Here is a 23,502-nt window from a genome sequence, read left to right as displayed (position 1 = left end):
CAAATATGACCCATTTGTCAAACAAAAGCATCAATGGAAGTATTAGTGACTGCAGAAATACCAAAACGCCCCTCCCCCATACTTATACTAGCCAATAGTCTAAGCAACCGATGAACTTATCTGTGGGATAACTAAATTAAGGTGACACTATAAGCATCAAAACAACTTTAATTAAGCAGCAGTTGTATAGATCATGCTCCTGCAGTCTCACTGCTCAATTCTCTGCCATTTAGGAGTTAAATCACTGTGTTTATGCAGCCCTAGTCCAGGGCTCGACACATTTGCTTTGAAACTAGGAGCCAGCTAAAAAAAAAAGATAATTTTTTTTTTTTTTAAAGTGTTAGGAGCCAGTGGAGGTGGCCGGCTGGCTGCGCATACTGTAGGCGAGCGAGAGATGATCTCCCTGCTCTGCTCCCTCGCACGCCTCTTGGTGATACTGGAGCCGGAGTGAAATCCTATTCCAGCTCTGGCATTACTAAGCAGCGTGTGAGGGAGCAGAGCAGGAAGATCACAGCTCCATGCCTGCCCACAATACGTGCAGCCAGCCGGCCACCTCGGAGGGCACAAGATCACAAATCCCACAGGCCAGGACAAAATTCCTGGATAGGAGTTGCACAACCTTAATAAGCACTTTCTGTAAAGATAGATTCTGTAAAATGTCTTATTCCCTGCTCTCTTAATAGCCTTCTCGATCCTGCAGGAGTCTCCTGTGTGTGATTAAAGTTCAATTTAGAAGAGCAGTAGAGTCACCGACAGGGGGAGATGTGGCAAGGGCTGCATAAACAAAGTGATTTAACTTTTAAATGGCAGACAATTGAGAAGTGAGGCTGTAGGGGCATGAACTATACACTAAAACTGCTTCATTAGCTAAAGTTGTTTTCATGCCTATAATATGTAGTGACCCTTTACATAATAGGTCATCGTCAAATGGTGACTTTATAAACAGCCTTATTTAAATAAAAATAAGAAAAAAAACACAATCACACATTAGAAACTTCCTTATGCACCCAGGAAACATTATCACTTAGAAAAAGATCTTAGGTCAGACCCCCAGTCACTGAAAGAGGTACACTCAGTAAATCAGGTGCTGTTTACTGGATCTTCAGGGGCAAGAGGTTGACCCCTGTCTAGGTTCCTTCCTACCTGCTGCGAGAAACAAACCAAATATATTTTTAAAAAGTCATTAAGATAACCTTGGGACAACTGTGTCCTAGGATCGAATAGAGACGGAAGAAGATAGGCCTATGGCCTATGACCAGGTGTGACCGAGATGGAAGCCGAGACCTTGATCACTAATCGGTGGCCCCCCCCTCCTCCCTCCCCTCCACCACTTATTTCTTCTTCTCTGCTAACTGTGGCATCGCCCTTGTCTCTCTCTACTCCTCTCTTCTCTTATTCCTCTGGGGGGGGTCCCCCCCCTCTCTTTGTCCCTTTTCACTGTTTCTTTTCTCTTTTTCTTGTTCTTTTCTCTCTTCTCTCTAGCCTGATTAAAGGGTTTGAAGGAACAGCGGAGCCTCTTGGCTACCCCACTAGGATGTCATAGAGCACTGGCAAACCTGATATTAGGCTCATAAAGTTTAAAAGTTTAAAAATGTCCTCGATAGGGGGCAAACCATGAGAGGCCCAGGACCGGGTTAGAATAGGGAATACCGTTATGTTTGACTCTGAATACGTATGATTGTCTCATGACTATATACAACGAGTTAAAGTATACTTGCTCTACCAGACGAGTATAAATGGAGAATTAAAAAACACATAATCCTCGATTGGAGGCAGGTTGTATAGAAGTTATAAAGTGGCTTGAAATTATTGTATTTACAAGACTGATCTTTTTGTAGTGTGGCTTCTGCGCAAGCCTCATAGTTGTAATATTCTTGCCTTACCTGTCGTGTGCAAAAATAAAGAATACAAAAAAAAAAATAAAAAGTCATTAAGATTTATACGAATTTCACAGTTCAGTTTCCTGTCCTTTCTGCTGTGAATGGATGAGCTAATACAGTGATGATATAGCTTAGTGACCAGACCGCTTTTCAATTTTCTTACCGTTTGGGACCAGGGCTGTTGTTTTTAAATTTCTGCAGTGTTTATGTTTAGCTGTAATTGTCCTCTTACTCATTTACTGCACCCACACATATTATATACTGTGTTTCTTGCTACTAAATGGTCTTTCTAAAGATACCATTATTTTCATTGTATCACATAATTTACTATAAATTTTTTTTTTTATAAAATATGATGCAAAAAAAAAAAAAACCCTACACACTTTTTCTAACTTTGACCCCCAAAACCCGTTACACATCTACAACCGCCAAAAAACACCCGTGCTACGGGGGCGGAGCCAACCAGCAATCCGAACGGTCGCACACTGCATGAGCTCCTGTAGTGCAGGGCCAAAAATCGACAATTATCAAGTAATTGCCTGCTGGAAACTACCCACAAGTAGTCTACTTGAATAGATGAAGCAACCACGGACATGCCAACACTAATCATGTCACCCAACTCAACCGGGTACCGCAGTAACTACGTGAGGCCTAGCGGAGGCACGGGGGTAGGGCGGTCACCTTCCCGCCAGACGCTTCCCGCACCGAACAGGCGACATGCACTCACCTCCCCCCCAGAGGACCGATGGGGGTTATCACGGTCCCCGCCGGATAGAATGCCCCGAACACCGCAACAAGCGACAGGCACGATAGACTCAACATGACGCGGAGCAAGGGGCCACCAAGATGGCGGATCACTCTGACACGAGTGTGTCGGACAAGCGATGGCAACAGCGTGCTAAATCAGAAACCGTAGACCACGCAAAAGACTATCGCATTAATTTTCGACCACTTTTGGGCCAAGTTAGCGGCATACTTACAGCCTGACACACCAAACCGAAACCCACCCGCAAAGGTCAGAGCCGTCGGCAGAAGGAGGACGGGGGATACTCACCAAGGCAACTCGATGGCCCCTACTCTAAATCCCGACGTCAAGGACCCTCCCGGACCGGTAGCAACACTGGGTATGACCCAGAGGTGCCAGCCACACTGGCGGAGAGTGATAAGCGGACTACTTAAGCAACCGACTAAACACCTATGTACCACCCCGAAAGGGGCGATCCTGGGCCTCGCAGGCTCCCAGGCTCGTGGCCCACGAGCACCAGCTCCCACAAGGTTCCGGGGCAAGGGAGGACCCCCACCCCCGGAACGGCAGGGCTCTACCCTGCGGAGACAGAACCCAGGCGTAAGACCCAAGCCCAGACTGTATCTGACGCTCAACGGTTACCACAGCAGCAGCAGCACAGCACTCCGGATGCATACTGGAGGAGGGCATCCTACCGAACACTGTCTATACGGCCAACCATCCACATGGACCGAGCATACAGAGGAGCCTCAGCCCAACGACGCCTCACCTGATTGTGCTGGACCCGACTGACGAAAGATCCAGCCGCTATACAGCAGGTCTCCGAGGACTCAAAGCGGGAAGCCTAGCATCAGGACTCTCAGGACTGGGACCAGCGACGGCTGAGTTCCCATGCGGCTTACAGGTCTGGACAGAAACCCCAGAAGGCATAGGCTGACATTGAGGGACACTATGGGTGACAAGGCTTTTGATCTGCCGCCCACTACGTTTAATTTTACTTTTACTTTGAGTTTTCCAGCTCTGCTACCCTACGAGAGCGCAGTTGCTAATGTATGTTGCCGATACCCCTAGCATGTGTTCAATGCATAGTTTCCTGTACCTCTACCTATGACTAGCATTATACCAACTGTTATTGATTAGGTTTACCACTGCTGCTTTATCATTTCTTTCAGACCGCATAGAGCAGTCATCTTGCCTATAGGTTCCACACAAGAGGTATAGGGGCTGCCAGGCTATATAGACTCCAGGTAGATCCGATGACTTTAACACTGTAGCTTTTACATCGACATATCCCTCCTGCCAATGTATAAAGCTGTAGCAACACTTCTAGCATACTCCCTCTTGAAGCAGGTCTACAGTCTGCCACTTAAGACATTAACCCCCTAATGAATAAGAGGAGACCAGGAGATCGGGTTACCTACGACCACTTCTAGCTCACTCATGTTGGTCATGCAGATCAGAGAGCAATGCCACTCATTATGCTCCCCTCAGGGATAGACTGTCAGCCTGTAGTTAACACGTCTGACAGGCCTGCTTTGCATCACCCGACACTATATAACTGTAGTTGACACTTTTTCGATACCAATGCCAAGATATACACTCGGGAAACAAATACTTTAAATAATGTGCAAGATCCTCAATTACCAACAAATGTTTTCCTAAGTTTGTTAATCGAATTCGCACCTGCTTTTGTGGCATCGCAAATGAATATGTATAACCCATGCACAACTACTATCTAGTCTACTGCCTGCAGGGGTTATTACGATTATTGCTGAGACCCATGGCCTGCTGCTCAACTTACTTAGGGTTAGACACATTTGATTATTCGCATATACATTAACCACATCATCAGCAAAAACATACCCTATAGTACTTGTTAACTAATCTAAAGCAACAGTAATATTCAACCTGTTTTACTATGTACACAAGCTGATTATAGTTTACTCAAATATTACTCTACAAAAATTGTGCAGAATATTCTACATGCCACCCAATGTTTAAATGTTTGGTTTATATGCTTGTCAAGCTGTTGGGGCATGACGAGCCCACTTGTTATACTTTCATGCACGCAAAAATAAAGAATAAAAAAAAAAAAAAAAAAAAAACACCCGTGCTAAATAAAAATATAAATAAAATAAACAAGTAGCACTTTGCTATTTCCAAGCAATTTTTTCCAAAATTAAAGGACCACTATAGTGCCAGGAAAACACACTCGTTTTCCTGGCACTATAGTGCCCTGAGGATGCCCCCACCCTCAGGGTCCCCCTCCCACCCGGCTCTGGAAAGGGGAAATGGGGTAAAACTTACCTTTTTCCAGCGCTGGGCGGGGAGCTCTCTGCCTCCGATCCTCCTCCGTTCCGCCCCGTCGGCTGAATGCGCTTACCTTTTTCCATCTTGTTTGTATCTTTACCGTCTCCCTTTCTTTAATCTGTACCCATGCAACTTTATGCCTCAATAAAAGAAAGATTGACAAAAAAAAAAATGCAAAAAACTATTATGAACGCTACGTGTATATTTATGAATTTATTTAATTATGTATTTGGACATATATATTTTGTATTATTTACATATATATAAATTTCATTCTATTCTAAGTGTATTTTGATATAAATATATATTAAATTAAAATTCAGTTAGAATACAATTACATACATAATTTTTTAGTAAATTAGTAATTCCTGTGGGAAAGCATTGGGAGGCTGTTGCACATGCGCAGCAAAATGCCTTTCTGCGCCAATCAGCACCTCCTTATAGAGATGCATTGAATCATTGCATCTCTATGATGAATGTTTAGCACCTCCTTTAAGAGAGTAGAAATGCCCAACGTCAGTGCAACACTGACCCTGGAATCACATCTAGTAGCCGCCTAAGTGATGGCCACTAAATGTTTTTCTAGGTTTTAATGTAAACACAGGCTTTTCTCTGAAATGGCATGGTATACATTAAAAAGCCTTTAGGGACATACTATACACGCCATAAATTAAACTGAAGTTATGATGACTATAGTGTCCTTTTAATCAGGATAATACATCCAATGGCTTCCATGAAACCATACATTTTTGATCTCCATTATTTTGTACTTTGACTTCTCAGTCTGATGTGCAAAATGTTTGAGGATCTCTCATTGGCTGATATATTTCAATTTCTTCCTGGTTGCTGCGACTGCGTAGACATAGCCTGTAAAAGATGTGTAATTAAATATCCCTAAAATGTTAGACTGAAACACATAGAAATAAATGGGATTGCGTTAGAACAAAATAAAACTGACACACTGGAAACATCTTAAGAAAAAGTATAAAAATGGTTTTATTAAGAAAATTGTTTAACAAAATATGTAAAAAAAAAAAAACAAAAAAAAAAAAACACAATAGCAGAAGCCAAGTATGTTCATAAAACAATGCATTTACAATAAGTAATAGCTTATACAAAGTACATGAGAAATTATAGCTTTTGGATAAAGGAGGTTACCATGAACAGACTTAAAAGAACAGTTTACTTAACTCTCTTTGTTTGATAACTTATTTTTACATCCATGTGATACAATGACTCCATATTCAAACTTTCCTAAGTGAAACTACTTGTACAAAACGATCATTACATTTATAAAACCAAGCCTTTTTTTTTTTCTTCTTGGGAAACCAAATTTCTGGGGAAATAAATCAGAATTTGCTGACATCAACGATCTGAACAACTTAAAGCATAGTTCTAAAACTTGTTCAAGCTTGGCAATAGAAGAGATTTAATTCATTGTTGTAAGATCAGAGAAGGGAATTGGGATATTTATTTTATTTACTTTTTTGTGATTAGTTTGGAGAACCTTAAGATTTTGTTCTAGAACAGCAGCTTTCTTTGCTAATGGCAGTCTCTTAACTACATGTGCTAGGAACCTAAGACTCCAGCCATATCCAACTCAAAACAACTATCCAATAATGGAAAACTTTAGGAGTCCGAGGATCTTTCTCAGATTTTACAACTGAGATGGTTATAATAATACACCTATAACAGAAATAAAGAGATGCAAATAGTCCTTAGAGATTGTGTAGAGGGGGAATTTATGACCAGGAATATTTTCCCAACACCTGGTACCATACACTGTAGATGGGAGGGAAGTTTGGGAAGTATAAGAAATATTGCAGGTGAAATCCTCACATTGACGGTGTTGGAATTTCACTGAAATTCCAATTCAGTCAAAAGCTATAAGACAAAGTAGGGTAACTTTGTCTTATCAAAATATAGAAAACGAAGAAATTCCCCTTAGCCCTGGATCAACAAGGATTGATCTGTGGTTAGGGAAATGGGTCAGAGTTGGTGGTACCAGCTCCACCTAATGGGCATGAACCCTTAATTGTAGATATAATAAAGAAAGCGCACTGTATGCTGTGGTAGTGCCCCTTGAAAAAGAGGGGAGACTACCCAGCAAGCTGGTAAGATGACAGATGAATATAGATATGAGCCTAATCTATCTTAACCCCTTAAGGACACATGACGTGTGTGACACGTCATTATTCCATTTTATTCCAGAAGTTTGGTCCTTAAGGGGTTAAGATTAGGAGTCCAGTAGATAGGGGTGAACTAGGGGAACAAAATATATATATATAGGAAAAAACAGCAATAGATAGTGCTGGAAGTAGTGGATACAGTGCAAGAAAAAGTATCTCGAAATCAACAGTGTTACACTGAAACTTTATTAACTGCTTATAGAGAGGGATACACTTGCCACTGTGTATCCAAACATACTTCTGTATCCTATAAATGTTTGAAAAGTCTGTCCCTGGTATGCAAATGAATACTTTGTTCAGAGTGCTATTCCCAGGGAAGTATGCGACAATCAACCCCTAGACAGTATAATCCCTTAAAGATATAAATCGTGCCGTCTATATATGTAACAATGAGAGGCACAATATTCCATAGGGAGAAAAAAAGGGAAAACGTTTAGCCAATACTGATGCACAGTAGTAAGGTAAAAGAGAAGATGTCTAATGACAGACACAGGTAGCGATAATAGTACTTTATCACGAGAGAAAGATCTTTGTTAATACAGTTAAATCGCTAAACTGCTGTGATTCTCTTAACTACTAATATGATCCCTTAAAACTATCAATCGTGCCGTCTATACGTATAACAATGAGAGGCACAGTATTCAGTAGGGAAAAGAGGAAAGAGAAACACATTCAACAAGTACTAATGCACAGTAATACAGCAGAAAGGGAGGATGTCTGCTGACAGACACAGGCAGCGATAATGGTAAAGTGTAATGAAAAAAGGTTAATCTTGGGTAACACCAATTGATCGCTAAACTGCTTGAAATCCCTTTGCTTCTGCTAATAAACACCTTCGTGGGTGTTCTAACGCTAGATGGTTAAACTAGATACTGTTCCTATCAATGGTATCGGACTCCAAACCAAAATTAGATGATCAATAAGAGTGGTTAACAAAAATTAAACATAATGAAAAAAGTGCAGAGAGGGGTTTCCCTTAGTGCATATTCGGTGGTGCACGTGAAGTGTCCAAGTGCCGTGAGTGGGAATACCCCTCGTCTAAACCCGACGCGCGTTTCGGAGTCTGAAAACTCCCCTGACGAAGGAGTTTATACGTATAGACGGCACGATTGATAGTTTTAAGGGATCATATTAGTAGTTAAGAGAATCACAGCAGTTTAGCGATTTAACTGTATTAACAAAGATCTTTCTCTCGTGATAAAGTACTATTATCGCTACCTGTGTCTGTCATTAGACATCTTCTCTTTTACCTTACTACTGTGCATCAGTATTGGCTAAACGTTTTCCCTTTTTTTCTCCCTATGGAATATTGTGCCTCTCATTGTTACATATATAGACGGCACGATTTATATCTTTAAGGGATTATACTGTCTAGGGGTTGATTGTCGCATACTTCCCTGGGAATAGCACTCTGAACAAAGTATTCATTTGCATACCAGGGACAGACTTTTCAAACATTTATAGGATACAGAAGTATGTTTGGATACACAGTGGCAAGTGTATCCCTCTCTATAAGCAGTTAATAAAGTTTCAGTGTAACACTGTTGATTTCGAGATACTTTTTCTTGCACTGTATCCACTACTTCCAGCACTATCTATTGCTGTTTTTTCCTATATATATATATATATATATATATATTTTGTTCCCCTAGTTCACCCCTATCTACTGGACTCCTAATCTTAAGATAGATTAGGCTCATATCTATATTCATCTGTCATCTTACCAGCTTGCTGGGTAGTCTCCCCTCTTTTTCAAGGGGCACTACCACAGCATACAGTGCGCTTTCTTTATTATAACTTTGTCTTATGCATCTTTCCCTAAACTTGACAAAAATCAGTGGCAGTACCCTGTTACAATGTGCGGTGTACGGGGTTTCTGCACATAAATTAATGAGAAGTGTTTTGGCACAAGCAGGACTGTTGTAGTTTGCATTCCAATTCAATTGATATAAAAAAAATATATATATATATATATATATATATATATATATATACACACACACACACACACACACACACACACAAAGTGAGGTCTACACACTCAGAGCAGGGAAATGCAGATTTTTATTTTTTAACAGACCAGAGCTGTTAAGAGTAGTTCCCTCCCCAGTATATGATCACGTAATACATAGACAGATCCAAAGGGCAATTAAGGACACTATCCCAAACTCAAACCAAATGTTTAGCCGCTTCAAGTTACTCGAGGGGTTACTATTAACATTGCAATAGAATGTTAGGAGTACAAATCTGTGTTTCATTAATCAGACTCAAAAGGTAAAAAAAAAGAAAAACTATGGGGGTTACTCCACCTCCCTCCATTTCCAATACCGAGATCAAGTCCCTGCAGCTGCTTGACCTACATCACATTGAGACTTCAATAGTCCTAAGCATCTCAGAGCATTGGGGACTGATTGCACGTGTGGCAGCTCTGCATTCCCATTGTTAGTTAGCCGAGAGGTTTATTTAACACTGCAATGTAATCATTGCTGTATCTACTAAACAGCAATGTGTTAATTTGCAGGGCTAAAACTAAAGCCACTCCATCTGGGCAACTTCATTGAGATGAAATGGTACAGGTGCCTTTGGGGGGTACTTTAACCCCTTAAGGACACATGACATGTGTAACATGTCATGATCACCTTTTATTCCAGAGGTTTGGTCCTTAAGGGGTTAAAGGGATCCTATAGTGCCAGGAAAATAGGGTTCATAGGTCCCCCCCATACGTCGTGCCCCCATCAGCCACTTACCTGAATCTAGCGCTGATGTCCCTCAGTGCTGAGTCAGGCTCCGCCCACGCACCTCCCCCGCTGATGTCAGACGGCGGGGGAGAACTAAGCACATGCGCGGCAATGGTCGCGCGAGCATTAGACCTACCCATAGGAAAGCATTATTCAATGCTTTCCTATGGGGAAAATCTGACGCTGGAGGTCGGTGAGGATTCTGGAATGCTCCCCCAGTGGCTGTCTGGCAGACTTAAAGCTGCAATGTAAACATTGCAGTTCTCTGGAACAGCATTGTTTAACATTGCAGCATTAAGTCCAAAAGTGTCACAGCACTTCAATTAGCTGAAGTGGACTCTGTGCCTACAATGTACCTTTAACCCCTTAAGGACCAAACTTCTGGAATAAAAGGGAATCATGACATGTCACACATGTCATGTGTCCTTAAGGGGTTAAGCAAAAAAGTTCCATGTGTCTGACAAAAATGTACTATTACAAGAAATTTACGTAGATGGTGATAAAAAAAATGGCTGAATCAAGTTTACAAATTATACACTTTTATGTAGATATTTGTAACAAGGAGGCCACTATTATGCTTAGACCCAGCATAAGTTTTTTGGGGGAAAAAAAAAAGTGCTCTTTGTACAATAAAGCTTGTAACTGCTAAAATGTGCTGAAAATCCTAGGAATTGCTAAAACCTGGGCAAGTGAAATATTCAAGGAACTGTAAACAAAATTAACTAAATAGCCAAGCGGTGAGAAGAGTTAAATTGGTGATTGTGTTTCGCTTCACTATCGTCAACGGTTTGATGAATAAACCCCTTATTCTTTAGGAGTTCTCATGTGAGATAGCTACATACACACACACACACACTAGATTGCATACATGCAGGAGGTATGAAATAAAAAAAACCTCTGTTATAAAAAGGTAAAAAATACAATAAAAAAACAAAAACAAAAAAAAAGTGTGGGTGTGCTCAACCCCTTAAGGACACACGACGTGTGTGACATGTCATGATTCCCTTCTATTCCAGAAGTTTGGTCCTTAAGGGGTTAAAAAGAAAGAAATTTGGGGTGTTGCTTGGACAGAAAGGAGAGCAGTCGCATGGCTCCTGAGCTCTGGCGATACAGAGCTGATAACCAAGCAAACATTTGTTTTTCTCCAGCCAAACACCAAAGTTACCTGTCTGACACCTCACAGACGGTATGGGGAAGAGACACAAGAAGCTCAAAGCCCTGTCAGGTGAGGGAACCCACGACATCAGCAACCTGCTACAGCATGGACCTAGGCCCAAGATGGCAGTGCGGCAGGAGCCGAATACCTCAGGAGGAGGAACTCCTGGATGCTCCAGACACTATCTCAGAGGGCCTTAACACCTGGCCCAACTAAAGGCCTTGCAGCAAAAGATGGCTAATCACCTAGATGCCCTAGATGATTACCACAGATGCAAAAATCCGGGGCATCGCTGAAATGGTGGGGAATTACGAACTACCACACTTTGTTAGAAGATTGCTGGCAACTGTCCTGCCCCAACGACAAGCCAAATCACTGCTAATTGAAAGCGGTCACCGATTAACCACCTCGAATAAAGCGCCGGTAGGTGTGCCTAGTGATTGCTGGTCCGCTACTCGTTGTTCCGCAACAAAAAGATGGTTATGGAGACACTGCAGACGCAGTCATCCCTACAATTCAAGGCCTCAAGCTTCACAGCTCTACAAGACCATTGCGGTCGTACCACGGGAATGGCGCCGATCCTACCTGCCTATAACAAAGCTACTCAGGGCAGCCAACATTCAATATTGCTGGGGGAGGGCACACTCGCTTTCGGCCACTAAAGAAGGCAAAACTTATAGACTCGCCACAATGGCTAACTCCGCTACCTTTCTGTAGTCCTTGGGCATATCCAGCCCAAACACAGGGACCACCACAACCTGGGACTTTTCCGCAATTACCCCTTTTGTCCCATGCTCTGCCACAGACAAAGGTTGAGTAGTCTTGCATTGGGCATATCTTGCCAGTAATAATGTTCTTGAAGTTAAGTTTTGTTATGCTTATGAAGCGCACGATATGGTTGCTTAAGCGGTAACCCTCTTTAAAGTAATGCCAGCACTAAGCTAATATAAGTCTATCCAGATACGGTGGATACCACTTGCGCCCACCTCCCCACCCCATTCTCAAGGATACAGAGTTCCATTATTAGCATTACCCTGTCATAAACAACATGACCACATGGTAATGCCGGACAATAAAACAAGTGGTTATGCTTTTCATAGCATTTACCAATATCTCCCCTTATGCATCAGCTCATACCAGTATCTATTGCAGGGTTAGGCAACATTTTGGTAGTAGCACTATGCCAAAACATGAATTTGGAAGTCCTTTGGTGTGCCGATCCAATTTTTATAATTGGGGTGTTTCTGCTTGTGTTATTTATGGGTGCTGCAGTTGCTTTGTAACTTAATATTTGTGCGTATGTGGGCTATTATATTGTATATGTTCATGAGTAGTTTGTGTTGTTGTGTGTGATACCTTTGAATGGTGGCGGTTTGTGGAATTGTGTGTATGGATGATATGTCACATTGTGTGGGGCTGCTTGTGGTATTGCATGAACGGCTACTTGTGTGCTTGTATGTGGATTGTCAGTGGTGTTGGGTTTGTGGGCTTTGTATAAGGAGGAGGCTTCTTCTGCAGCTCTGTGTTTATCTACCTGTGTGGATGGCTTCGCTGGGGTCCAGTAGGGACCGGGTTGGCAAGGTACCAGTCAAATGCAGGAGCTACGATAGCTGCTGCAGGCAGCTCTACTCCAGTGCAGATTCCCATTCACAAGTCCTGGGAGGAAGTGATCAGAGATCACTTCCTCTATGTGCTGCAATGCGTGAATCGAGTGTCTGACATCAGCTGCAATCACTGCTCGGTTTGCAGTAGCAAATATCTGACGTCCCACTGGGACTTCTGATAGGCCAGAGCCCTTTTGTCTCTGGCAGCCTCGAGTGCCGTGCATGGCACATAGGTCGCTGACCCCTGATTTATTGTATCGTTTAAAATAAGTCATGGTTTGTCTACTTGGAACAGCAAATGCTCTAACAGTTCCACAATAATGAGCATGTTTGTCTTTACCACATTAATTTGCCCGCCAAAATATAGAATGTCACAATTCAATTTCTACACCCTCCTCACACCTACATGCGAGTATTTACGGTTTATTGATATGACATGTAGGCTTGCGTTTTAACCCAAAAAAAGTGTGTATATATATATATATATTATATATATATATATATATATATATAAATAAAAAGTGCAATGTTCTTGATGCAACACCACTGTAAACACATGTCTAAAGATCTGTTTGCACCAGCTGTTATGGCAGTGTAAATTTGCTTGTTTACCCTATGCACAAATAAAATAAATATTTTTTTTTTTTTAAAAGTACACCTTTTGGAATAGTTCATATATGGTATCTCAAAAAGGACATGTTCTACCTTAATTTTTTCCAAGAAATTGTCTATTTTACAGGAGGAAAAGGACTGCCAGAAGTTTTCCATTTGTCAATGTTTGGCCAGTGTCCAATATTTCAGTTCTATTCTGTTTATGATGATTGGCTACTTAGGTTTCCACTCAACTGGAATCTACAATGAACAAAATTATAAAAACGCAACACTTGTTTTTGCCCTCATTTTCCATGAGCTGAACTCAAAGATCTAAGACTTTTTCTATGTATACAAAAGGCCTATTTCTCTCAAATATTGTTCACAAATCTGTGTTAATGAGCACTTTACTGGTGTGGCATATCAAGATGCTGATTAGACAGCCACAATAAGAGGCTAAAATGTGCAGTTTTACTGTATTGGAGGGGTCCGGAGCGGTCTGGGGGAGGTCCGAAAACCAGTCAGTATCTGATGTGACCACCATTTGCCTCGCAGTGCAACACATCTCCTTCACATAGAGTTGATCAGGTTGTTGATTGTGGCCTGTGGAATGTGGGTCCTCTTCAGTGGCTGTGCGAAGTTGCTGGATATTGGCAGACCTGGAACACGCTGTCGTATACGCCGATTCAGATTAAGGAACATCAGATATTGATTTTTTTTTTTTTAGAGCAGATACCGATAATCTGTGAACTTTCAGGCCGATAGCTTCCGATATTCTGTACATTTTCCATTTTGAAAAAATAAAACAATTTCTTAAGCTAAATGCACAACATATACATACCACATGTAGTGGATGCAGTGTGTTTAGACAGGGGAGTTGTGTGTTTGTCTGGTGGATGCAATGTGTATTTGTGTAGTGTGTATAGTGAATGCAGTGTTTGTGTAGTGTGTATATATAGTGAATGCAGAGTGTGTGTTTGTGTAGTGTGTATAGTGAATGTAGTCTGTGTGTAGTATGCGTAAAGTGAATGCAGTGTGTAGTGAATGTAGTGTATAATGCAGAGTGTGTGTATATAATGAATGCAGAGTGTGTTTGTGTAGTGTGTATATAATGGAGTGTGTGTTTGTGTAGTGTGTATATAATGAATGCAGTGTGTTTGTATAGTTGTGTATATAATGAATGCAGAGTGTGTGTGTGTTTGTGTGTGTTTCTGAAGGGATGTCATTTGTGTCCATTTAAATGTAGTACTCATTTGGCAAAAGACAAAACAAAGCAAGATTTGCTGAGAATGCTAGCAAATGTATACCCTGCCTGGAATCTAATTGAAACTATGCTGCGATTATCTCTTTGAATTTTCTGAAAATCTCTCATCTCCAACACTTGTTACTTATTTTATTTTTAATATTTATATGCTTTATTTATTTTGTCCTCCCTCCCTGCTTGTTACCTGGCCAGGGAGGGGGCTATAGCAATCCCTGGTGGTCCAGTGGTATGTACTGAGCAGCAGGGGGGGCAGCAGCAAGAGCTTACCTTTCCAGCAGCTCCCAGTGTAAATCTCGCGGCCTGCTTGCCGCGTAGAGCGTTGCCATGGTAACCTGTCGCAACGCTCTCATGGCCGCGGGTCTCGCAAGATTTACACTGGGAGCTGCTTGAAAGGTAAGTAAGCTCTTGCTGCGCCCCCCCCCCCCCCTCTCTCCCCAGGACCGCCAGGCTCAGTGGTCCCGGTATCTCTATTGGCCAATACCGATATTGCCGAGAATACCGAATATCGGCCTATAATATCGGTAAAACCGATAAAATCGGTTGTTCCCTCATTCAGAGCATCCCAAACATACTCAATGGGTGACATGTCCGGTAAGTATGCTGGCCATGCAAGAACGGGGATGCTTTCAGCCTCCAGGAATTGTGTGCAGATCCTTGCAACATGGGGCCGTGCATTATCATGCTGCAACATGAGATGATGGTCATGGATGAATGGCACAACAATGAGCCTCAGGATCTCGTCACGGTATCTGTGCATTCAAAACACCATCAATAAGATGCACCTGTGTTCGTTGTTCACAACATACACCTGCCCATACCATAACCGCATCGCCACCATGGGCCTCTCGATCCACAACATTGACATCAGCAAACCGCTCACCCACACGACACCATACATGCTGTCTGCCATATGCCCTGTACAGTGAAAACCAGGATTCATCCTTCAAGAGAACACCTCTTTAAAGTGCCAGACGCCATCAAATGTGAGCATTTGCCCACTCAAGTCGGTTACGATTACGAACTGCAGTCAGGTCGAGATCACGATGAGGATGACGAGCACGCAGATGAGTTTCCCTGAGACGGTTTCTGACAGTTTGTGCAAAAATTCTTTGGTTATGCAAACCGATTGTTGCAGCAGCTGTTTGAGTGGCTGGTCCCAGAAGATCTTGGAGGTGAAGATGCTGGATGTGGAGGTCCTGGGCTGATGTGGTTACACAAGGTCTGCGGTTATGAGGCCGGTTGGATGTACTGCCAAAAACTCTGAAATGCCTTTGGAGATGGCTTATGGTAGAGAAATGAACATTCAATTCCCGGGCAACAGCTCTGGTGGACATTACTGCAGTAAGCATGCCATTTGCACACTCCCTCAAAACTAGCGACATCTGTGGCATTGTGCTGTGTGATAAAACTGCACATTTTAGAGTGGCCAGCCGAAGGCACACGTGTGCAATAATCATGCTGTCTAATCAGCATCTTAATATGCCACACCAGTGAGGTGGATGGATTATCTCGGCAAAGGAGAAGTGCTCACTAACAGATGTATGAACACTATTTGAGAGAAATAGGCCTTTTGTGTACATAGAAAAAGTCCTGAATCTTTGAGTTCAGCTCTTGCAAAATGGGGGCAAAACAAAAAAGTGTTGCGTTTATAATTTTGTTCTGTAGTTTTTAAACGTAAATTGGAGTTTTTCCCCTGTACATCTGTTGACGGTATATTATGGGGAATTAAAGTGCCCTAGAGTCATGATAAGCCTCAAAGTGACCCTATAGCCATCAGAACTACAGCTTATTGTATTTGTTTTGGTGAGTATAAATCATTCCTTTCAGGGTATTTTGAAGTAAACACTATTTTCAGAGAACATGCATTTTTTACATTACAGCCTACTGATAACTCCATTGGCCACTAGAGGTGCTTCCTGGGGTAGTACTGCCATTTAGTGTCTCCACCCTCTGCATGGAAATAATGAACTTTTCTCATAGAGATACATTGATTCAATGTATCTGAAGAGATGCGGATTGGCCAGGGCTGTTTGTCTTCTGCTGCCTCTGATCTGCCTACTTGACAAGCCGAACGAACACACACACACACACACATATATAAAAAATATATATAGTTTTTAATTCAATAAACTCATGTGCAGACTGGAGTAAATATAAGATTTTGCTATATGAAGGTGGCAAGGGGCGGGGGAAGAGGGGTAGCACGCTCACTTACTGCATTAACTCAATGTGTTTTAGCACAATTGCTAAAGATTTATATATTTATTTATTTTTTGTAAAGGAGGGATAAATTTTTTTTTTTTTTTTATTTAAGTGGTTTTTATTTCTACATCTACGATTTAGCAGGAATGGCTTAAAGGGACACTATAGAAAATTTTTTTTACTGAAACTTAACTAAGAAGTTTTTGTGTATAGATTATGCCCCTGCAGTTTCATTGCTCAATTATCTGCCATTTAGGGGTTAAATTACTTTGTTTATGCCGCCCTAGGCACTCCTCCCTGCATGTGACTTGCACAGCCTTGCTAAACACTTCCTGTAAAGAGTCTAATGTTTATATACTTCCTTTATTGCAAATTCTGTTTAAGGTACAATTTCTTATATCCTGCTCTGTTAATCGCTTACTAGACTCTACAGGAGCCTCCTGTATGTAATTGGAGTTTAATTTACAGAGCAGAAGATACAAACCTTTAAAGTAAGTTCACTGTCATTGAAAATTAAACTTTTTTTCCCCATGTCAGTCACAGCTGAGGGGGGGGCTGCATAAACAGAAACAAAAGTGATTTAACTCCTAAATGGCAAAGAATTGAGCAGTGAGACTGGAGGGGCATGATCTATACACCAACGCTTCATTAAGTGAAAGTTGTTTTGGTGACTATAGTGTCCCTTTAAATTGAAAAGGGAAATGTGAAGATTATATTTTTGCTCCCCCTCCTGTGATTTTCACAGTGAGAAGCACGCAAGCGCCTCTAGCGGCTGTCAATGAGACAGCCACTAGAGGCTCTGGAGGCTGGCTTAACCCTCAGTATAAACATAGCAGTTTCTCTGAAACTGCTATGTTTATAAAAAAAAAAAGGGTAAAAGCTAGCTGGACCTGGCACCCAGGCCACTTCATTACGCTGAAGTGGTCTGGGTGCCTAGAGTGGTCCTTTAATAGACCATCACAGTAATATAGACTGCAATGTAATGTTTATAGTGGTTTAGCAACTGCGGATATATTTGGAAACATGATTTGTCCAACACAAAAACACAATATAATTAGTATGCCATTTCAAACGAAAGGCATTTAGTGTATATAATGACCTTATGGACTTAACACAATTAGTGTTCGTACTCAGGATGCATTCTAATAATTACAATCAAGAAAGTTGAGAAAATAAAAGTTTTAGCAATTGTGACTTACTGCAAGTTTTACTTGGGTACACTATGGGCACATACACCACCTCACATTGAAGTGGACTGGGAGCCCTGTCCCCCATAGTCCAGCAATATAACATTATTACAGAAACTGAAATTATTATATTACACGACTACAGGGCTGCCACCAGAAATTTTGGGGCCCCTAACTGAGCTCAGGATCTGGGCCCCCGCCTCCAAAACCGCCCACAGGAATACACACACTCACTCACACATTCACTGATACAAAATGACAGATACACACACACACACAGGCGTACATAGTGAACGACAGACATACTAACATACATGCACACATGCATAAGGACATACAGACATTCACACATACACAGACATTCACACAGACACGCATACAGGCGTACATGGACACATACACACAAAGCTCATTTTCCAGCCACCCTCCTGTTTCTTACCTTTTCGTTGCAGGAGGGTGGCTGGGGATTATGGGAGCAGTCGGCTGACTCTTCCTCACTGCCGGGCTGTCTCTCCTCCCACGCGGAGTGCGCTGGGAGGAGAGTGCGCTCCTAGCAGCACTTGCGCTGCGGCTGCTTTTTTTTTTTTTTAAAGGGGCCCGGTCGCGCTATACCACGCCCGCAGCGCTGACTGGGCCCCTGAAGATATGGGGCCCATCGAGTGGCCCTAAGTGCATGGGAATAGAAAAGATGGGCAGATTTTGACCCAAAATGGGTACACTTCAGAGGAATGTTATTGGATATTCTAGCTCGAGCCAATTTGATGTTCGGTACTGCAATTTGTTCAGGCTACAGCTGCCCATCCCTTTCATTATACAAGTTGCATTATGGATCCATACATCCATCTGAAGGAAATGAGAGGTCAGGTAATCCTGGCTGTTCCATTTCATATTAGACAGTAAGGCTTCCTTACATTCAAAATATGTAAAGAGGAAAAAATAAAATAAATTAAAAAAAAAAGCCACAGATTAATAAATTACAGATTATGTAAAAAGCTCATATTTATGCATGCATTTGCTGTAAAGGTCCAGGCTTGCTATGAACATCTGTCAAAAACAAAAAATATATAAACTCAAAAACAAACAAAAAAAAAAAATGAAACACAAATTGCATGATTTCCTCATTTCTAATGCAAGAGATGCCAGAGGAGGTTATGGGAATATAAATTTGTATGTCAGCTTTCTAATGAAGAACTGGTAAAATACAGCTCTCACAATAATGCAAGTATATTTCACTCTTATGAGTTGAGCAAGGGCAATTCTTATAAAGTGCACATCTAGATACATAGAATGTGACGGCAGATAAGAACCATTCGGCCCATCTAGTCTGCCCAATTTTCTAAATACTTTCATTAGTCCCCGGTCTTTTCTTATAGTTAGGATAGCCTTATGCCGTTTAAAGTGAGAATGTGATATAGAACAACCTTGCACCATAACCTATGCAAGGAATATATCTATCTAGGAGTGTCCTTTTAATGCATTATAAAGTGTGTGGGGGTGGCAGCAAGTTTGCCTACCCAAAAAAAAAAAAAGCCAGCCAACAGTTCTATTCATAAAATAGATCTAGGTGACCATGTAAACATAACATTAGGTATCCATTTAATATTGGGTGGTGGTTCAATTATGGGAAATTTAACTTTCACTATACATAATTTCACTTTGTTTAACACTTTATCTTGGCAATATTGTTATTTTAACATTTCTTTGTAGAGGCAAGGGAAGTGGATCAGTACGCAGTAACCCAGGGAGAGATAAATTCCCCCCTCCCCACCCCCAATAAAGACACCCCAAACCCACAACTGTCCCAGCATCTTTCAAGACAGGGAAATAAAACTTCTAAAATAGTTATAAAAATTAGCACCCCAAAAAAAAAAAAAAAAAAATATATAAAAATTTGCAAAACTGAAACATAGCTGACTTCTTACACTGAAGAACCCCGATAGTCTTCAAATTTAAGGTTCTGCTTTTTTATGTGCATAGGCAGTACATGAGAAGTCCAGTCCTGCAATATGTAAAGTTCAATAAGCTTTAGGTTCTTAAAACAGAAGTTCAAACCTCCACCTAGGAGCCCTATCAGTCAGGAACCCTGTTGCATGAGAAGGTGTTCCAGGTACTGGTTTATAATATTAACCATGCACAGCTCAGCACACTGATCTGACTTGGAAGTGTGCTCTACCAGGGAACAACGAATGAAAGTCCCACTCACTCAGTCTAGGATGCCAATGCATCAATTCATTAATTGGAATGACAGCCAGGAGTCCAATTCTCAGCACTGAGATGACTTTTAGGCAAGACTAAGCTTTAATTTGAGTCTCGTTCTCAGAAATTAAATTGAGAGAATTGAGAGTTTTGATATCCTAGCACCATAACCACTTCAATAAGTAAAAAAGTGGCAATTGGTGCCTAAAGGGCCCACGTTAATGTGTGGCATTGTTAACCAAGGAACAAGTTCACGAAAAAAAAAAAAAAAAAAAAAAAAATGTAAGCTACTTTAGTTAGATTTCCTGCAACATATTACCCCACACACTAAAATGCAGCAGTGTTTGTAAATTGTGACCAGGAAGCCACGTCACACAAGCAGATTTAGAACAAACTAGAGTTTAATAGACCTTCCATCCTCAGCTGGAAGGCCAAATGTTAAACAAAGTGAATTATAACATTATTTAAACCAGAGATGACAAACCATAAAGACAGATTTAAAAACCAAGTGGAAAAAAAAAAAAAATTCCCTTTAAAAATGAAGATAAAGCAGTAGGTCCTAAACAAGGATCAGGTTTTCCTTTACTGTGAATTTAAGAAGTGTTTTTTTTTTTTTAGGCACTTTGTGTACAATAATCCTTCCCTTGCCATGTTAATATTGCCTACTAATGTAATAGCTTAGTATCTAATGCTGAATGCATACTGTCTAATACACATTCAGTAATCTAGCTTAAATATAACACTGAATTAACAATTTAAAGGCACTTGTATGTCAGATCATGATCTCACATCAACTTGAATTGGCAAAATATTCTCTCTGCTCGGACTACAAACATTAAATCTTAAAAGGGAAATCTTCAATATACCTCCGAAGGGCTGGTTGAAGAGGGAGCCTAGCAAGACCTTCTCTTCCATACTGGATTACAATACGTCTGCGACAGAGCTCCTGTAAGCTTAGAGTCCTGGTCTTCCGCAGGGGCCGTGAAAGCACAAGAAAGGAGCCATTTTGGCAGCGCAGAGGGTTGCAGCGGCTTTGTTCCACTGCTAGTTCTAGAAGTCCAACAAGGCAGTCTGAGAAAATCTCCCTTAACCAGAAGCAGCCTCTGTAAAACAAGACTCTGACGCTGACAGGGCCAGATTCCATTTTAATGCTAACACTAAACAGATGGCTCCCTTGGGAGCTGTCCCGCACTAGGAAGGTGCCAGTTGGCTCTCTCTCCAGCATGGCATGCGCTTCAGCCGTGGGAAGGGGTCCCCAGTAAAAACCACTGGTCTGAAGTGTAACCAAGGAACGTTCCACAAGTTGGCGCTCACTTCCCCTGAAAAGTCTGTACCGGGACTCAGGCAGAAGAGGTAGACTTGCTGGGTACAGAATCCGAGCTGACTCTTGCTGGGGACAAACCCCCGCGCCAACCATTTCAAAGACTCCATACGTCAAGGAACATCCTTAATCTCCAGAACTTCTGTTTATCAACCTATAGAGACAAGAGCAAGTTTAAAATAAATGCATGGATTTCACATTACTGAAAATAAATCATAGCAAAGCAAGTGGTGTAAAAGTTAAATCAAACCTGCAATTAATCCAACTAAACCATTTTTTGGGAGGCAAATTTTAAACTCACTTTTGCAGATTTATTCACTAGCGTGAGAATCCAAACAGCAAACATTTACCCAGTCATGCACAGTTCCCTTCAAATTTAAGAAAAAAATAATAAAAAATCCACACACACACACACACACCACTATTCACCGAACATAAAACAAGACCAGATTGTAAAAAAAAAAATAAAATAAAAAAATAGGAGTGTCCATGGAAATTATCCCAATACCCCCCCCCCCCCCCACACACACACACACACACACACTTCCAAATGGGGCATGGAGGGGATAGAGGAAAAAAAAAAAAAAAAAAACCCACCACACATTTCATTAAATTAATAAGTTAACTGCTGAGGAAGGGTCTCAGACACAAAATATGTTCAGTTTTGTCTATTTTTTTTTTTTTTTTTGCGGTCTCCATTTTTCTGTGGTATTGGGATAATTCCTATAGACACTTTAGTTTGTCATAACACTTTTTCCATAAAATATATTTAAAGGGATCCTATAGTGAGTAAAGTCTGGCACTGGAGGTCAGTGAGAACATCCAGCATCTGATAACGGACCAAAAGTCCATTTGGATTCTGGAAGCCCTCTAGTGGCTGTTTGAGAGCCACAGAGGGCAGACTTAGAGCTGCAATGTAAACATTGGGGTTTCTCTGGAACTGCAGTGTTTTGCATCGCAGCACTAAGCACAGTAGGGACAGCACCCAGACAACTTCAATGAGCTGAACTGGTCTGGGTGCCTACAGTGTCCCTTTAAGGTCAAATTTAAAGCACAGTTTTCTGCATTTTGGCCTTAAATTTGAAATTCACTTTGAATTCCCAACAATTCTCACTTATGAGAATAACCATGTAAATATCCCCCTGGAAGAGTAACAGGATTGTTAAATTGAGTATTTACTAAACATTTTTAAGCTTGGCTGAAATCTCATTGCCAGCAAAATAAACACCACAGTTTCCTTACAGAGATAATGTCAGCTTCCCATTCTGCTCTTTTTGCAGCACTGTCTCCCTTTTATATAACTTACATAATTAACAAATGTTTGCCTCTAATAATCAGCAGCAGGTGTGTTGAGTACAAAGAGAAAATCCAGGCTGATTTTCTCACCTGTAGCTCTATGCTAGCGCTAAACACCTGAGTGGAACACTGACTCAAATAGGCAAATACAACAGGGATAAATGTATCAGAGTGCCCAGTTATGAAAAGTGGTGCAATATTCTAATGGACAAACTCCATAGAAACATACATTTCACCTGTGATTACTCCTTCCAGACAGAACCCTTTATGTCGTTTCCAGAACTCCTTAGTTACATTATTTTTCCCACAATACACAGGACACCGTTATTTATCTTTTAAAATAAATTATATTCTTTGGATTAGTATTAACCCTCAGTCCTATACATGTTTCAGTGCTTCCCAAAATTAACAAGAGTTATAGTCTCATGCGGCAGGTTTTATATCTGCTCCCATTAATTCAGCAAGGGAGAATGATAAACTAAACTGGCAGCAGCTGTTAATCAAGAGTGTAGCTCAAACAAATCTCAGGCAGTCGGGGACATGAAAGTCAAGAGTAGGGCCACTGAACTGCATTAAGATGGGAATTCATTACTGGGAATAACTGCACAGAAGACGTCACCATCCGTGGCATTTTTCCACAGTATTATGTATAATAAATATTATTTTATAAGGGTAAAGAGCGATACTTCAAAGTAAATGTATTTGCACTTATTTTGAAAGTACATCACATTAAAAACTGAAATGTGATTGTGCCAATTTAACTTTGGTTTATTGTTAACCGAGAACTTGGATCCTCCTTAAACAGCTATTTCACTTTGTAACA

At 41.1% G+C, this 23,502-nt stretch overlaps 1 protein-coding gene across 1 annotated transcript; it reads right to left on the bottom strand.

Moving 5' to 3' along the window:
- Positions 1 to 5,714: 5,714 nt before the first annotated feature.
- On the bottom strand, positions 5,715 to 22,663 carry LOC134569186 (suppressor of cytokine signaling 1-like). Its single transcript, XM_063428096.1, has 3 exons — positions 22,626 to 22,663; positions 20,929 to 21,537; positions 5,715 to 5,802 (listed from the first exon to the last, which is right to left on the bottom strand). The coding sequence occupies exons 2-3, from the start codon at positions 21,477 to 21,479 to the stop codon at positions 5,715 to 5,717; spliced, it is 639 nt and encodes a 212-aa protein (XP_063284166.1). The 5' UTR covers positions 21,480 to 21,537; positions 22,626 to 22,663.
- Positions 22,664 to 23,502: the final 839 nt, after the last annotated feature.

Source organism: Pelobates fuscus, chromosome 7 (assembly GCF_036172605.1).
Source record: "Pelobates fuscus isolate aPelFus1 chromosome 7, aPelFus1.pri, whole genome shotgun sequence".
In the NCBI taxonomy this organism is placed as follows: Eukaryota; Metazoa; Chordata; class Amphibia; order Anura; family Pelobatidae; genus Pelobates; species Pelobates fuscus.
Note: the sequence above shows the minus strand (reverse complement) of the source record. Positions and strands in the feature narration are given on the sequence as shown.

Bases quoted from the DNA above. Each gene is read 5' to 3' on its own strand.
- LOC134569186 (XM_063428096.1), bottom strand. From the start codon at position 21,479: ATGGTTGGCGCGGGGGTTTGTCCCCAGCAAGAGTCAGCTCGGATTCTG. The intron at 5,803-20,928 runs GTATATTGAAGA...CATCTTTTACAG, and splicing joins CTTCAACCAGCCCTTCGGAG to GCTATGTCTACGCAGTCGCA.